The sequence below is a fragment of the Notolepis coatsorum genome, assembly GCF_963971535.1.
Source record: "Notolepis coatsorum genome assembly, chromosome: 11".
NCBI lineage: Eukaryota > Metazoa > Chordata > Actinopteri > Aulopiformes > Paralepididae > Notolepis > Notolepis coatsorum.
The window spans coordinates 23,494,250-23,511,038 of NC_140175.1; the positions used below are offsets into that span (position 1 = coordinate 23,494,250).

Sequence of the window (16,789 nt, forward strand, 5' to 3'; positions counted from 1 at the left end):
TCTATTCTAACATTTTCAAATCGATGCAGTTGAATCGTCACATTAGGATCGATGCATCTACATCTGGGTATCGGCAGGTTTCAACAAGCTGCACTTGCAGCACCAATCGAAATTCTCACACCTTCCATACAAGCTCTTGCCAGACGCACCTAGCTCCCGGTAGCCCCGCAAACAACAACAACTTCAATACAAAAACATTTCATATATTTAATATTATTTCATCTCCCGATAGCCAGGCTGCCCCCTCCCCCCCAAAATGAAATACCTGTGCAAATTCAGAATTTAATACCCCGCAGATACCCTGTACATACCGTAAATACATATAGTGTGAGATATGTGGTGAGACAGTTACAGAAAAAGAAAAACGACATGTGTAACTTGTGTCACAGGGCCGTTACCTCCAGCAGCTTGTCAGTGAGGTCGGCCAGGATCAGCCAGTTGTAGAGCGCTATGTGGAACAGCTCATCCTGAGACCTCTGGGCCAGACCCAGCATCTGCTCAAACTGCACAACAGAACCAGAGAAACATGTCAAAATGTGCACCGCTACGTATCCGGGTCATTTTACGCCCCCGCGTGGCCCGGAACCCAGCGGTCGACCGGCCCAGTCTCGTCGTCACTCACGTGGGCAGTGGCGTCCTCGTTGCTGAGCATATTGGGGTCAGAGGTCAGCACGGGCGGGCCCGGCTGCTTGGGGACGCTGGGGGACTGCGGAGCGGCCTTGCTCTGATTCACCAGCTCCTGCATGGTGTCCGAGATGCACTTGTAGCACGACAGCCTGGAAGTGGAGAGACGGTGGTGGTCAGTGACAGACCACTGCAAGAGGCCCTTCGTTCATGCAGCTCATCCTGGGGGACGGTGTTCTGCGCGGCTACCGCTTTAATAGAATATATACCTGAAGAATAAATATATATCACCCAGGAACTTCAAAAGGAAGCAGGTCTTGTGTGACTCGACTCTTGTGCAACTTGGATGTGTTTTTGTGTGCTTCCGATTTCCTTCCCTGCGCTCTTACAACTTTCAATTCCATTATATACAATTATTATGATAAGATACCGGTAGTTCTTTATTGTCTGTTGATACAGAAATTCATATATATATATATATATATATATATATATATATATATATTTTTTTTTTTTACCGTTACAAAAAAGAAAAACACACGAACAGCCATGTTACAGCATAGACAGACATACAGACATCAGAGAAACAATGTCATTAACCCCTTCCTTCCCTCCCAACCAACGTCATTAATTTGATGTGGCACCGTCCCATAAGTCCAAGGTTATGTTGTATTGCAATTTGCACAGCCCTTTTATATTGCACTGTCCCGTGTAGGTTGGACCGTGTTTCTATCCTGCTAAGTAGGCTTATGGAGTGTGGTACAAATCCCCTTGGGGGTGTCTGCAGAGCTAGTCTTGGTTACCTCTCCTGGAAGGCCTGCTGTCCCGCCTGGTCGTCCTCTGGCTCTCCGTTCTTGTAGAAGTGGGGGCCCAGCCTCTGGGGGTCCTTCTTGTCTGCAGCCGTGAGGCACAGCTCCAGGACGCCCTCGTAGAAACGCACTGAGGGAGAACAACGGGCTCCTTAGCGTACATTCTATCACAGTCAGGGTAGCAAATTAAAACACTATGAAGATTGTGCCTCTGAAGATTGGATAAACAACGTTTGCAAAGAATGGCCCTAAAATCAAGGATAGAAAATGAGGGATGGGGGGGTCATTGTGTAACATTGTGTTTCAATTATCACAACTGTGAATATTCATATACATTGAGAAAAAAGGGTTCCAATTTAATTGCCATATTAAAAATGCAAAAAAGCCCTCCAAAAATCATTTGAAAAAAAAGAACAAAAAAACATTCCTACTCTGGTGTGTCACTGTGTCTGTGCCTCTACGTGTGTGTGTGTGTGTGTGTGTGTGTGCCTCTACGTGTGTGTGTGTGCGCGTGTCCGTGTCCATGTCCGTGTCCTTACCCTGCCTGTACTGGGAGCAGACGAGTGGCAGGTCTGCATGGTGGCTGATCTGCTGGTAGAGCCGTAGAGACTCCCTCAGGGTTCTCTCCTTGTCTGCCTTGTTCTGGACCAGCCTGGAGCCCTGCAGCAGCTCATTAGCCTGGAAAGGAGATCCACCACACGTTAAAGAGGATTTTTTTTTTACCTAGTCTGGTCGATAAATATTTCACAGTTTTCCTCTGTACACCACCACAATAGATTTTAAATGAAACAAAGATCTGCTTAAAAAAGTGTGGGTGCACAATACATCAGGTAGGAACTGTTGTAATTCCTACACCGTTAATTAGGGCTGGGTATCACCACTGATTTCCCAAAACGATTAGATTCCGATTCACAAGGTCGCGATTCGATTTGATTTTCGAGTCAATGGTTCAAGGAACCCTCAAACATGTTGCATTGTTAAAAATATCAATTGTTTACATTAAGAATTGACTCTCAAGCAGTTACATGAATGTACTTTTGCATATGTCACATCTGGGTGATATCTCAGTAAGTGGTTTCATAGATTTGTTGTATTTCCACAATCATTATCTAGGTCTGTCACTATAGCCAATGGAAATGCTAGAAATGGTCACGTGGGCTGGGAGAACCAATGGAAAATTCCTATCCTGAGGCCAAACTTAATTGCCGACCCCTGGTCTACACCCTCCCCAGACCGACAGTGGGGCAGTGTGTGCAAAGACCAGGAAGGGAATTGGCATAACGACTAAATTGGGGGATAATATATATATATTTTTTTTTAAGATCGATCTTGGGATCTTATGAATCAATAATCGCCAATTCAAATGAAGATAGATTGAACCCAGCCCTACCTCAAATTAAAGCTGAAAATCTGCACTTAAGGCACATCTAGTTTATTTAATTTCAGGTCCATTGTGGTGTGTGGTGGTGTACAGAGACAAAACTGTGAAAATTGTGTCAATGTCCAAATATTTATGGACCCGACTGTACGTGGGGACATTGGCCGGTTGTGTGTGTGTGTGTGTGTCCTGTGCGTGCGTGTGTGTGTGCGTGTCCTGTGTGCACCTTGGAGCAGATGCTGTCGTCGCTGCTGTAGAGCAGGGGACAGATGTCCCGCAGGTGGGTGCTGATGGCGTCCACCGAGGCGCTGTCTTTGATGTAGACGTTGATGAGGGCCGTGATGAGGGCTCCCGTCAGCTCCTTGCCCCGGATCACCACGTCCTTAAAGCTCACCCCTTTCATCTGGTCCTGGAACTCCTGCAGCCGGACAAGAGCACTCGGGTTGTTGAAGCGGTTCAGACGGAGGAGCTCGTAAAACACAACAATGGCTCGTAGAGTCTTACGTCCTGTCAAGCGGCGCTACTGCCAAGGCTTACATCCGGCCAAGCCGCTCGGGGGAACGCGGCTACAGATTATGTGCAGGGCTTTCCCTAAACATGGTACAGGGGCGCAGCTCCACTATGACAATGCGCCTATGCCACCATGTGGTTTAAAAAATATATATATACTATAATAATAAATAAATATATATACATATATATATATATATATATTTTTTTTTTGCAGTGAAAGCTTGGGGCCAGATTAGAAACAGCCACATCACTACACTGTCTAATACATGATTGCCCGGTCTTCTGTGCCACTGTGTCTGTGCGTGTTCAATGTTAAACTATTGTGTAACCTTATACACTGTACTTATATAAATAACTTGCGTTTGCTATTTTCTTGAAATTATGTTTTTAAATTGCAGGAAATTATTACAGCAAATGGCTTTTTCTTTATTGCCAATTATTTTGCCTCCACCCCCTAGTTGAGACTCTGCACCATCTTGTTTGAAGGTCCTGGGGAAAGCCCTGATGTGTGCTGTATATTATCACCCCTGCTATAGGGGGAGGGAGCAGAAGAACCGTATTAGACGAGGTTTCTTTCCCTAGAAATAGAAAATCAGAAAAAGGGTTGTCGTCTTATTTCCAGGGTTTTGACTTGTAAATGTCATTATACATTCACTACTACAACAGATCACGTGTTCCCCAAGCGTCTTTCTCCCTGTATCTCCCTCTCCCCCTCACACACAGCGACAGGTGCAAAGGAGAAACACACACACCTGCGATACCCGCACTCTGTGTACGGAGACGGAAAGTAAGAATCCATCATTCACTTTAAACTTTTATTTTTATTTTTTATAAACATTACACCATATTTATCTATTTATTCCAAAATTATTTGCACCAACTCTTCTAACTCGTTTTTGCATTTGTTTTTTTTTTGCATTTTGCACATTTTAGTTTTGTATATTTTGTATAGTGTTTGGTCTTTATTGTTTTACCTTTTACTGTATGAAGCACAATTTAAGGAGGGTCATACAGAACCAAGCATTTCACTATAATGTACATGTACCTTATATGTGACAAATAACACAAAACTTTAGAGTACGAGCTATGAGTCCAAGGTGCTGCGTTCCTTCACTCTAAGAATCTCTCAATGTGGAGTCCACCGCACTGCGTTCCTTTACTCCAATAGGTCATTCTACCATAACAGCACAAAGCGCATCAAACAACTGTCAAGCAGCCAAAAAATATGATGTTACAGAGTGTGACGTTAGAAGATGGCAAGCCCAAAAAAAATGCCTTAAAAATGCAAACAGCAAGAGAAAAGCTTGCCACGGTCCGCTTCCAGGAGATTGACAAATGATTAGTCTTCAATTTTTTTTATTTTTTTTATTAGTCTTGAAAAAGAGGGGCCATCTTAAATCGTCTTATATTCAGACCTATACGGTGTGTGTGTGTGTGTATGTGTGTGTGTGTGTGAGTACCTTGGGCAGCTCAGAGATGATGAGGCTGAACTGATGGTCACAGAGAAGCTTCCAGAGGGCCAGCGACTGACAGGAGCGATGCACGAGCTGCTGGATGCCCTGCAGGGACACCTTCTCATAGGACTGGGCCTCGGCTGGACACAAGGAGAGGGACGGGGAGAGAGAGGAGGGACATGGAGAGAGAGGAGGGACGGGGAGAGAGAGGAGGGACGGGGAGAGGGGAGGGACATGGAGAGAGAGGAGGGACGAGATCCAGAAGATTAAACAGGATGTGTGGATGATGTAGATGCAAAGTCAACAATGATCCAGGGTCTGGCCTGGTACGGTTGCTCTGACTGACCCGAGTCCACGGTTGTCAAAAGTGGGGGTCCTTGAGAAGGCTACAGGGGGGTCTCCCGCTAAAGAAGGAAATAGTTTAATCTCACTAGAACTTAATTCACTAGAAGCACAATGAATGAATGTTTATTTTGATCATAGGTTGAATTCTGTCCACAGTTATCTCCCTACAGACAGTACAGACAGCTATGTAACCAAGTGATAAATCATACCGAACAACAAAAGTCTTCTCAGATGGGGGGGGGGGGGGGGGGGGTCCCTCTGTCAAAATCGTATCAAATTGGGGTCCATGACCTAATGCTCATTAAAGGTGTTCGACTTGAGACTATTTGGGAACCTCTGAACGAAACCAAGTCACTATATTGAGCTGTAAAGATCCCAGCAAATGCTTCCATGTAGTAGAATCATCAGATCTGATCAACTTCAGGAGACGATGGCATCATCTCATAGAGCAACTACATCATCTCAGAACAACTGCATCATCTCAGAACTGCATCATCTCAGAACAACTGCATCATCTCATAGAGACTACATCATGTCAGAACAACTACATAATCTCAGAACAACTGCATCATGTCAGAACAACTGCATCATCTCAGAGACTACATCATCTCATAACAACGGCATCATCTCAGAACTGCATCATCTCATAGACTACATCATGTCAGAACAACTACATCATCTCAGAACAACTGCATCATCTCAGAACAACTGCATCATCTCAGAACAACTACATCATCTCAGAACAACTGCATCATGTCAGAACAACTGCATCATCTCAGAGACTACATCATCTCAGAACAACGGCATCATCTCAGAACAACTGCATCATCTCAGAACAACTACATCATCTCAGAACAACTGCATCATGTCAGAACAACTGCATCATCTCAGAGACTACATCATGTCAGAACAACTGCATCATCTCATAGAGACTACATCATGTCAGAACAACTGCATCATCTCATAGAGACTACATCATGTCAGAACAACTGCATCATCTCATAGAGACTACATCATGTCAGAACAACTGCATCATCTCAGAGAGACTACATCATGTCAGAACAACTGCATCATCTCAGAGAGACTACATCATGTCAGAACAACTGCATCATCTCAGAGAGACTACATCATGTCAGAACAACTGCATCATCTCAGAGAGACTACATCATGTCAGAACAACTGCATCATCTCATAGAGACTACATCATGTCAGAACAACTGCATCATCTCAGAGAGACTACATCATGTCAGAACAACTACATCATGTCAGAACAACTACATCATCTCAGAGACTACATCATGTCAGAACAACTGCATCATCTCAGAGAGACTACATCATGTCAGAACAACTGCATCATCTCAGAGAGACTACATCATGTCAGAACAACTGCATCATCTCAGAGAGACTACATCATGTCAGAACAACTGCATCATCTCAGAGAGACTACATCATGTCAGAACAACTGCATCATCTCAGAGAGACTACATCATGTCAGAACAACTGCATCATCTCAGAGAGACTACATCATGTCAGAACAACTGCATCATCTCAGAGAGACTACATCATGTCAGAACAACTGCATCATCTCAGAGAGACTACATCATGTCAGAACAACTGCATCATCTCAGAGAGACTACATCATGTCAGAACAACTGCATCATCTCATAGAGACTACATCATGTCAGAACAACTGCATCATCTCAGAGAGACTACATCATGTCAGAACAACTACATCATGTCAGAACAACTACATCATCTCAGAGACTACATCATGTCAGAACAACTGCATCATCTCAGAGAGACTACATCATGTCAGAACAACTGCATCATCTCAGAGACTACATCATGTCAGAGAGACTACATCATGTCATGCCCCCTCACTAAGAAAAGAAGGCATGTGATAGGGATGCACTGAACAATGATAACTCTGCTGGTACGGGTCAGATGTCTGATCACAAAAGCCACGGGTGTAACAATGTCAGAAATACAAGTCAAGAGATTCAATTTGCTGCCTTTTTTCCACAAATTGAAAGAGATCTCTACGATGGAGGAAAAAAAAGGGTTTCATATCAACCGCTCTTGTCCAGTTTGACCCCGAGGCGCTAACGGTCGTCTGTGTCTATATGGCTTTGATGAAAGGCAGCGGATCAGAAGTGTGTGTCTGAGGCAGTGAGGCGGCGGCAGCTGCTCCGCGGTCATCACTCACTGTGATACTTCCTCTGGAGCTCCTGCTGGACCTGCTGCGACGTGGCTCCTTCGGGACGCATGAAGCCCAGCAGCCGCTGCTGCAGGTTGGCAGGCGAGCTGAAGCTGAGAGACACACAACAGACCAGATGTTACCATTCAGCCACGCGGGGGAAACGACAAACAAGACAACTCAATGTTCGGCTTGGTGTGTACTGTAGAGACGGCAACATCATCAACATCTGCGTTGTGGGCTGTGAAAATGTACTTATTTACCAAATTATCCAATTTAAAAAACACAATGACAGTAGGATGGGGAAATTATGTTAATCTAACTCCAAAATGTAGAATTACTGTACTGTAGATGGTGAAATGATCACATCTGTCAACGTTGAGGTCCACATTTTGAGCAGTGTTACCTGGCTGCACCCAGGGAGGAGGGGCTGAACTGAGAGTTCTTGTCGAGGAATTCCATCAGACCCTTCAGCTCCAGAAGAACCGACTCCAGATCAGAGGCGCCAACAGTGCTCTCCATCTAGAGAAAAGCGAGGGGCGGCAAGACTGGAAATCAGCCACTACTGGTGTCCTAATAATCACCACCACCATCATCATCATCATCATCACACTAAGGATGGTCATTTTAAGTAGTTATAATACTTACAATACTGGCAGTCTGATTCCCGTTGGTAATAGTCTTCTCAACACCAAGACTCCCATCCCAGATGTTTCTGTTATGAATGACATAAAACAGGTGATGAGGAGACTCTTTCTCCAGCAAGCCAGAGCCAAGAGCTCCAGACATGATTCAAAGAGGGAGTGACAGTAATTAGGTTGTGACCAAGATAACTCTGTCAAAATGTGTCAAACCAGTAGAGGATTTGCAGTTGTTATACAACTGACCCCAGAATGTTATGCTGTTATACAACTGACACCAGAATGTTATGCTGTTATACACCTGACCCCAGAATGTTATGCTGTTATACACCACCTAACTCCATAATGTTATGCTGTTATACACCTGACCCCAGAATGTTATGCTGTTATACACCTGACCACAGAATGTTATGCTGTTATACAGCTGAAGTGACCACAGAATGTTATGCCGTTATACACCTGACTCCAGAATGTTATGCTGTTATACAGCTGACCACAGAATGGTATGCTGTTATACAACTGACCACAGAATGTTATGCTGTTATACAGCTGACCACAGAATGTTATGCTCGGTTATACAACTGACCCCAGAATGCGGGCAAAGTAGACGCTGATGCCGTTGTGTTTCCCTGAGAAGATCACCTCTGGTCCAGCCGACAAGCCAGCGATGGGGCCAGAAGGCATGGCTGCCATGAAGGGCGTGGACGAAGGGGGTGGCATCATGCCTGAGAACAGACACAACGCATGATGATCAGTCATCCTGTGTAAACAAACATTTTAACCTGAATCCTGTGATCATTGAATAGAAATCTTACCGTGACCCAAGAGCTCGGCCGCATTGCGCCCCTCGGTACTGCACTTAGTTTACATTATTTTGGTCTGATGTGTGGGTTGTATTTGAGTGGATATAGGGGATGGGTTGCTATTGCGGACCACACCTCAGGCTCTGCCAAGAGAGGTCTGGAGAAATGCACAGTATAATAAGTAGAGCCTGACGTGTGGCCAGCAATAGCAACCCCTCCCCTCCCCACTCAACTCCAAACCAAACATCCAGCCAAAACAAAAATAATTACCAAAATGCAACACCAAGCAGGGCTCTTTTGCCCAGAGGTCACTGTGTGACGGCATTACAGATTCTACCTTTAATACCCTGATGCAAGGTTACAGATTCTACCTTTAATACCCTGATGCAAGGTTTAAATGACATTATCAGCCTAGTCACTTTTATAAAAAATTAAAAAAAACACTTTAAAAATAATCCAAATCAGTGATCAATTGGAAATTAATCAAACTTTGGTGAAAATGAAAGATTTTACGATGCATCGAATCAGCCTCAAGAAATGGACATTAAAACATTAAAATAGACAAACGTAAAATTGACACAAAATAAGAGTCAAACGAGTTCTAATGTTAAAAAAGGAGCAAAGCAACGAGGAGGACAAACAATAAAGTCAGAACTTAACCACTTAAGCCCTAGCTATTATTTTCAGAAGATTTGCCTAAAAGTACATACCGAAGTCAATGGAATATTGCTCCACTTCTACAAGGCCATTTGCATGTATTCCCAGTGTCAGAAATACTGTCTGTTACTATGCTTGAGTAAATTGTAATGAACCAAAAGTAGAGAATATATATATTTTTTTTTATCTTTGACGGTGAATAACACCATGCTAACATTGAACAGACATGAAAAATATTCATAAACTCATATTTAGCTCATTGGTAAACAAACGTAGTGCTATTTTGATAGGGTTAGGGTCTTTACTCTTGGCTACATTTGAAAAAGAAACGCAACATTAATTAACACATTGAGTGCCACGCCCCTTCCGGGAAGTGACCTGGCCTTGCCGTCCATTAACCCCATGTAAACGTAGTTGTAGTTTGTAGAGCTAAACCTATATTTTATATTATAGCTATGGGTCTAATAACGCCGTCGAGTGTCAGTGAGTTGCTTCCAGTCAACGTGCAAAAAACAGATAATTTTTTCATCCGTATATTTCCGTTTTAAATATGAATATAGTTTGGGTGCTTCTGAGTAATTCCAGGAAAAAGACGTGAAAACAGCGTTTGTGTAATTCAATAAACATGTTGTAATTTTTCACCTGATTATCGAATCTTCCTGAAATCAACGCTAGATTATCATTATTATATCTCATCGTGCAAGCATGCAATGTGGTTTAGACTCACTCACGACCTCCACAACGGTCCCCAGTCCCCCCCACACACACACACAAGCTACTGCATCAAAGTTACTACTTATGATTAACCCTTAGGAGTCACGCTGGAGCTTTGAACCCGTCGGCGGACAACAAAAGAAATTCGAATCCCTCTTAAATACTCAAAAAGGACATCTTTTCAGAAATCGATAAAAATAGAAAAATTGCCATTTCTAGTGCTTTGACATGTAAGGTATAGGTCGCCCAACTTGTTAAACCTAATACGACTTGTAAATACGTTTAATTCTTGCTATATGGTATGCTTGTAATAATCTCCATTTGCGATAAAAACTACATCGCGCGTCACATCCATGGACGCGCGCACACACCAACAGCGCATAGGTGTTAATCACCGAGTGATCTAATATGCATATTCTTCAGCGCGAGAGGGGGGGGGGGGGTTGTGTTTCTCACTGTCTGTCGTTGATAATATAATCTGGTCCTGCATTATTATTATTATTATCATTCTCTCTCGAGAATACACGGGACCCGACAGAACGTTAATTTATGTATTAAAAGTAGTCTTATGCTTTTCATCCTCGCCCGTGTATATACCCACGTCGCGCTAAAACAACATAAACTACTGTATGGCAGACAGAGTGCGTGTGTGTACGAGTTATGAGTTATCTCGCAGTTCATTCAAGCGCGCATCACGGTCATGACAGCTCTCTAGAGTAGAACGGTGCGCTCACAGGGGCGTAGCTGGAGATTCTGGGCCCCATGAAAGAAACAATTTGTGGGCCCCCCAATCTATTAAAAAATGTGGGGCCCCCAATCTATAAAAAAATGTGGGGCATTTGCTGGGCCCTTGGAATCATCCTAACCCCCCCCCCCCCCCAGCTACTCCCCTGCACACACACACACACTCTCTCTCTCTCTCTCTCTCAAACAGAGAAATCAAAAGAAATCAGTATTTTGCCTAGATTCATTGTGGTCGCGCTCTCTGCCAAATATCATATGAGGCACCTTGTATTACTATTGTAATCCAAAAGTGATATATAGGGTTGTTCATTGTACAATACAATTGCTACTGTTGATTATTATTCTCTGTGTTTTTAATAAAATTGTGTGATATTCTATTCCAGTTGTCTTTGGTCTTGTTTTCTCTGGTTATGATCATGTTATTAGTGTGTGTGTGTAAAAAAACTAATTAATAATATAATTATTATAAATGTCGCTCTCTCTCTCTTGAAATCTACAGTTACACATTGCTGTATTTAGTGAGGTAAATGAGTACAAGACATGTTTCACAGACACACACACACACACACATACACAGACAGACAGACACACACACATTTACACATTACATTTACATCTAGTCTAGTTTGCTTATTTTTTTTTGATATGGTACAGTACTGTAAATACAGACACAGACACACACACACACAGAAACACACACACACAGGCTAGGCCTCCTGCTGGGTCCATTCACTGGAATAACAAAGGAATGACTGGGCCTTTGCTCCAGGTGTGAAATGGTTCTAGTGACAATGATCACATTGAATTCTGGGAGTGTAGTTCTCTCATCAGATAGCTGAATGAACTTGGATCGACTTCAAGTCCTATACTGAAAAGGTGTTAGGATTTTACCAGAATGTTTGATAGGACATTGATTGAAAACAATAGTCTCAAATTTGACAATTGATGGCTTATTTTGAAGGTATGAATCTGTAATTTTATATTATGTAACAAAAAAAAAGGGGGAAATTCTCAGGAGGAGGAGCTCTTTAGGTTAGACTCCTAAGGGTTTTAACAAGGCATTCGTTTTGTGGCATTAACGTTATATAGTTAGTGTTACACGTTCAATAACATCAGCATATTATTTACCCGAACGTAGCAAGCCCGCGTTCATACTAGCTCAGTTCCTTCCTTTGCTCATAGAGCCCTGAGTTTTACCCATTCTGCAATCTGTTAATAAAGTTTTCAATCAGACACATGTATAGAAAGGCTTTGTTTTATTATAACAATCGTTGCAGTAAAGTCATCCTGCGGAGCTAAAAGCTAAACCTCTCTCGGCAAAATCAATGGCGGACAAAAGCGGAAGTAAAAAATGTATACGCGCTTGCCGATTGGTGGTAACAGCAGAGGCGGGTGCAAGCGGTGTGTGACGTAATTGGCAGAATCGACTGTCAATCAAAATTTCATTGGTTGAGACTCTGGTTGAGACAATAGTATCCAGCTGCAGCCTAGCCGGTAGACCATACTGGGAGAACTAGTATCTAGCTGCAGCCCTACAGAACATACTGGGAGAGAGATAGTGCTATTTCTTGATATTCCCTTTTTTTAAGTAAGTAAAGAGGCCTATGTTCATATCGGTGAGCACAATTTGTAACACAAATATAGTAGTACAAAAAAAATTATCATTTTTTTTTTACAAAAAAAAAAAAAAAAAGAAAAACCATATAGCACTTACCTTGACTAGGATGTACTGCAAAAAGAATATTCCAATTATCTGATCACCATTCCAAGTATTGATGTCGATAGTGTTGCCAACATAATCCACCAAAGTACATGAATCAGCGGTGCATGATTCTCCCCAATTGATGTGTTATAAACGTTACTACTGCCCGACTAGGAAAACCCGGACCGGACTTTTTCGATCGACGTACAGGCTGAGCCAGAGAGATTCCAAGGTTGTGCAATACCGGCCGCAAGGCGTTAGACGGCGGTATTGGACGTTTGCGATCTCAGACCCATTCCCAATGATAATATCAGGCTCCCTCCATGGATTATGAATGGAAATAGCGAATAAAAGAAATAACGACCAAAACCCGACTTTTCTCGGGTTTGGCGCTCAAGCGATGGCGAGTTAACCTGACTTATCTCGGGTCTGGCGTCCAATGTGTTAAGTATATTTTTTTATATAATAATAATAATAAAGTCAGTACTTAAGTTAAAAGTTCAAAAAGGGAGCCAGCAGTAAAGTAGATCAATAAATGAAGATAGCTGAGCACTACTGCACAGTGTTATAGTACGTGTTAAAAATACCTGGAGCAGGAGTAGCTAGGAAGCTGGGATTAGGGAAAGGACTGCCAGCGACAGTCATAGGGGAGCCTACAACAAAGACAAAGACAAACACAATGAACGAGACAAGGGACACACAACAACAATGTGCTCCTTAATAGATCTGAATATTAGAGCAGAGATGTCTGTTCTGCTGTAGTGAGACGTTTACCAGGCACTGGGGAGCCGAACATGGGGCCCACGTTGCTGGGAGCCGGGATGGTTGAGGGGAACCGCATCTGTGCCTCTCCTCCATACCTGCAGCACACACGAGAACACTGACAATCTTTTTGCATTTCCCTCCTAGTTACACATACAGTCCTCATATCCCTCCTAGTTACACACAGTCCTCATATCCCTCCTAGTTACACATACCCAGTCCTCAATATCCCTCCTAGTTACACACAGTCCTCATATCCCTCCTAGTTACACAGTCCTCATATCCCTCCTAGTTACACATACCCAGTCCTCAATATCCCTCCTAGTTACACACAGTCCTCATATCCCTCCTAGTTACACACAGTCCTCATATCCCTCCTAGTTACACATACCCAGTCCTCAATATCCCTCCTAGTTACACATACCCAGTCCTCAATATCCCTCCTAGTTACACATACAGTCCTCATATCCCTCCTAGTTACACACAGTCCTCATATCCCTCCGAGTTACAAATACACACAGTCACCCACATTATGCATTTCATCAAAGAGGTCAGAGCTCAGGGTGGCCGCTTCTGGATAGTTGGCCACAAACCAATGACAAATTAAAGTTGTATTGGTTTGTGGCCAACTGTCTAGAGCTAGTATGAGGAACAGCATGGATTGTGCTGAGAAAGGACTCTCTACCCATCAATATCATTATTGGTGAGTAAGAAATAAGGCTAGGGGTCCAAAAATCTGAGCTGTGAGAGAGGCGGGGGGGGGGGGGGTGGAGTGTGAGCGAGATGAGTGTGAGAGAGAGAGAGTGAGTGAGTGGGAAAGAGAGTGGGAGAGATAGACAGAGTGAGAGGGATGAGTGTGAGAGAGAGAGAGAGAGAGAGAGAGAGAGAGAGAGAGTGAGTGGGAAAGAGAGAGTGGGAGAGATAGACAGAGTAAGAGGGATGAGTGTGAGAGAGAGAGAGTGTGACGGAGAGGGAGTGAGAAAGAGAGACGGTGTGTGTGTGTGTGTGTGTGTGTGTGTGTGTGTGTGTGTGTGTGTACAGGTAACGGACCTGAAGAAGGCTCTGGTGGCCCAAAGTGAAACCTCTCGGTCACAGGCGGCAGCTGAACAGGCAAGGATCAGAGCTGTGGCACAAGCCTGCTCCTCCTGTAGGAACAGAGAGAAAGAGTGATGGACAGATCTCAAACCCGCCCTCTTTTCTTGATCCTCCAATCATAGCTGCTAGTTCCCTCAGACAAACAAAAGGATTCAGATTCTCACCCTGTGCAGCTTGAAGAAGCGCTCCATCTCTTCACTCTCGCCTCCGGTGCTGCTGACCAGCAGGTGGCGCAGTTGGTCCACTGGCCGCAGCTTATGGAAGATGTGACTGCCCTGTACAACGCAGAGAAATTAATTTCACGTCGAGTCAAAATTCACAACATTATACCAATATAGATTTCAAAATGTTATGTTATGGATAAGACTCTTAGGAGAAAGATGTACGAGATGAAACGTGAGAATTGGACCTTTGCAGAGAGGAGAACAAACTTCTGTGGAGGGACGTTGTGTTGCTGGACGACCACAGGGGAGTCCGTGATGGGGACCTGGTCCTTGTTCAGCGGGGTGCAGATTCTGGGGGTCTTCTCGTCGTCAATGGAGCAGAGAGCCCAGGAGTGACCGTCTACACTAGACATCATCTGCAAATATGACGAGACAGAACGTCTTGGTGAAGGACTGACGGCGTATATTGTGAGGTATGAAGAATGAAGCCTTGTTTACATATTAATGTTTCAGTTTTTTTATATATATTTTTTTGATATTATGTTAATACTTGAAAATAAGCATAAAAATACCAAGATTTGTTCTTGAAAATTATGCTTCATAATAAAAACATTTGAAAGAGAATGGCAACAGACAACAAGATACAGAAGAACTATAATTTACACACAGAATGGGAAGATAATTGTTTTTTCTTCATATAGAAAGGAAAAGGCATCTGCCAAACATGTAATTACGTGGCGCTGGAAGCAAGTGCCATCATCAGCATTTTAAAAAGCTCCCATACGTTTTTATTTAATTTTTATTATCTGATAATAAAGTGCATAATACGTTTTCCCCCAGAATGTATTGACTCATATGTTTGCATTATTCTGATTGGTCTATAATAACACCTAAAAGCAGTGGTCATTGTCTCTCTGTCTGCTTGGCAGGTGATGGTAGATCTCTCCAGCCTGGGAAGATGGCAAAGTAGATCTCATGCCCAAAAGGATTACCCACCCCTGGCCTAGCTCGTCACATCATCAGACTTTAATGTAATTGGTTACAACCTGCGTCATCATCACAAAATGTCCACAAAAAAAATTAATAGTAACACTGCCGCAGCAGACTAGCGGCTATTCTGAATTTAGAATTTTGCATCGTTATTAATTTGTTTTTAATAAAACTAACCTTCGTACCGTCTTCTACCATCATGCACTTTCCACTAAATAATCTTCCATGCCTATATTACTACCTACTATACCAATGTGTCTCTACTACTATGCACTCAACACTGCAGTGCCCAAGTTTCAACACTGTTTGATGAACATTTCAGTTCAGTTGTACCCTTCCTGCTGACTTGTCGTACAGAACTTGTGAGTTGCTTTGGATAAAAGCGTTAGCTAAATGACTCAAATGTAAATTCATTAGACAATGGAGTGAGCTGCTCTCAGTGGAACCAGCCTGGGCCAGCGTCTCTGGCACACGGGGTACACGACCCGGTCAGCCACGCTTCTAGAGTCCTACCTGAGCCTCCATCAGTGGCTTCTTGAAAGGGAAAGTGTCATGGTTGATGCACCACAGGATGTCGCTGTCTTCCGTCTCAGAGGCAGTCATCAGCAGAACTCCTATGAGGACAGACAACAGCCATTAGCAGAACTCCTACGCAGAGGACAGGCAACAGCCATTAGCAGAACTCATACGAGGACAGAGGACAGATAACAGCGTTTCACAGGCGGTAGTGCCACCTGGCCTCAGGCTGGGGATCATATTTCATCAACAATTATGTCTGTATTTGATTGTGGTGGCATTATGTAGATGCATGCCTCCCCCTCCACTTTAAAGCCCCTCGATGCTGTGTGTGATAGTGCACTCAGTTTTATCACGGGAGTACCGATACATTTCTCACCCACCTTCTCAAATACTTTTGTATTTTATATTTATCCTTAAATTAAAAGAGATGGAATAACACAAAGTAATCTGCACGATAAAATCTTAACCCTTTAAATCGCCGTTGACGCTGAAACACGTCATTCCCCGCCATGCTTATTCTGCCGATGACGCTGGACAGCGTCTTTGATATCAATATTTCAAAAATCTGTGATCGAAATCATATTTCTCCCCCGGAGACATTATATGTACTGGTGAGCCCCTGTCAACTCTCTAACGGTTCAAGAGCGCCATCTGGTGGCCGATCGGCAGATCGCCCAG

The 16,789-nt window shown here is 43.3% G+C and overlaps 1 protein-coding gene across 1 annotated transcript in view; it reads right to left on the minus strand.

The window, feature by feature from the left end:
* nup155 (nucleoporin 155) overlaps positions 1 to 16,789 on the minus strand; it is a 37,861-nt gene that overhangs the window by 7,874 nt on the left and 13,198 nt on the right. Inside the window, exons 12-27 of the mRNA XM_084324410.1 lie at positions 16,106 to 16,206; positions 14,848 to 15,018; positions 14,603 to 14,713; positions 14,394 to 14,488; positions 13,356 to 13,441; positions 13,169 to 13,234; positions 8,548 to 8,686; positions 7,969 to 8,035; positions 7,727 to 7,842; positions 7,330 to 7,433; positions 4,785 to 4,918; positions 3,038 to 3,229; positions 1,973 to 2,111; positions 1,428 to 1,563; positions 623 to 776; positions 399 to 503 (exon numbers count right to left, since the gene is read on the minus strand). Of these exons, the coding sequence (XP_084180536.1) occupies positions 399 to 503; positions 623 to 776; positions 1,428 to 1,563; positions 1,973 to 2,111; positions 3,038 to 3,229; positions 4,785 to 4,918; positions 7,330 to 7,433; positions 7,727 to 7,842; positions 7,969 to 8,035; positions 8,548 to 8,686; positions 13,169 to 13,234; positions 13,356 to 13,441; positions 14,394 to 14,488; positions 14,603 to 14,713; positions 14,848 to 15,018; positions 16,106 to 16,206 (1,916 nt within the window). The remainder of the gene's footprint in view (positions 1 to 398; positions 504 to 622; positions 777 to 1,427; positions 1,564 to 1,972; positions 2,112 to 3,037; positions 3,230 to 4,784; positions 4,919 to 7,329; positions 7,434 to 7,726; positions 7,843 to 7,968; positions 8,036 to 8,547; positions 8,687 to 13,168; positions 13,235 to 13,355; positions 13,442 to 14,393; positions 14,489 to 14,602; positions 14,714 to 14,847; positions 15,019 to 16,105; positions 16,207 to 16,789) is intronic.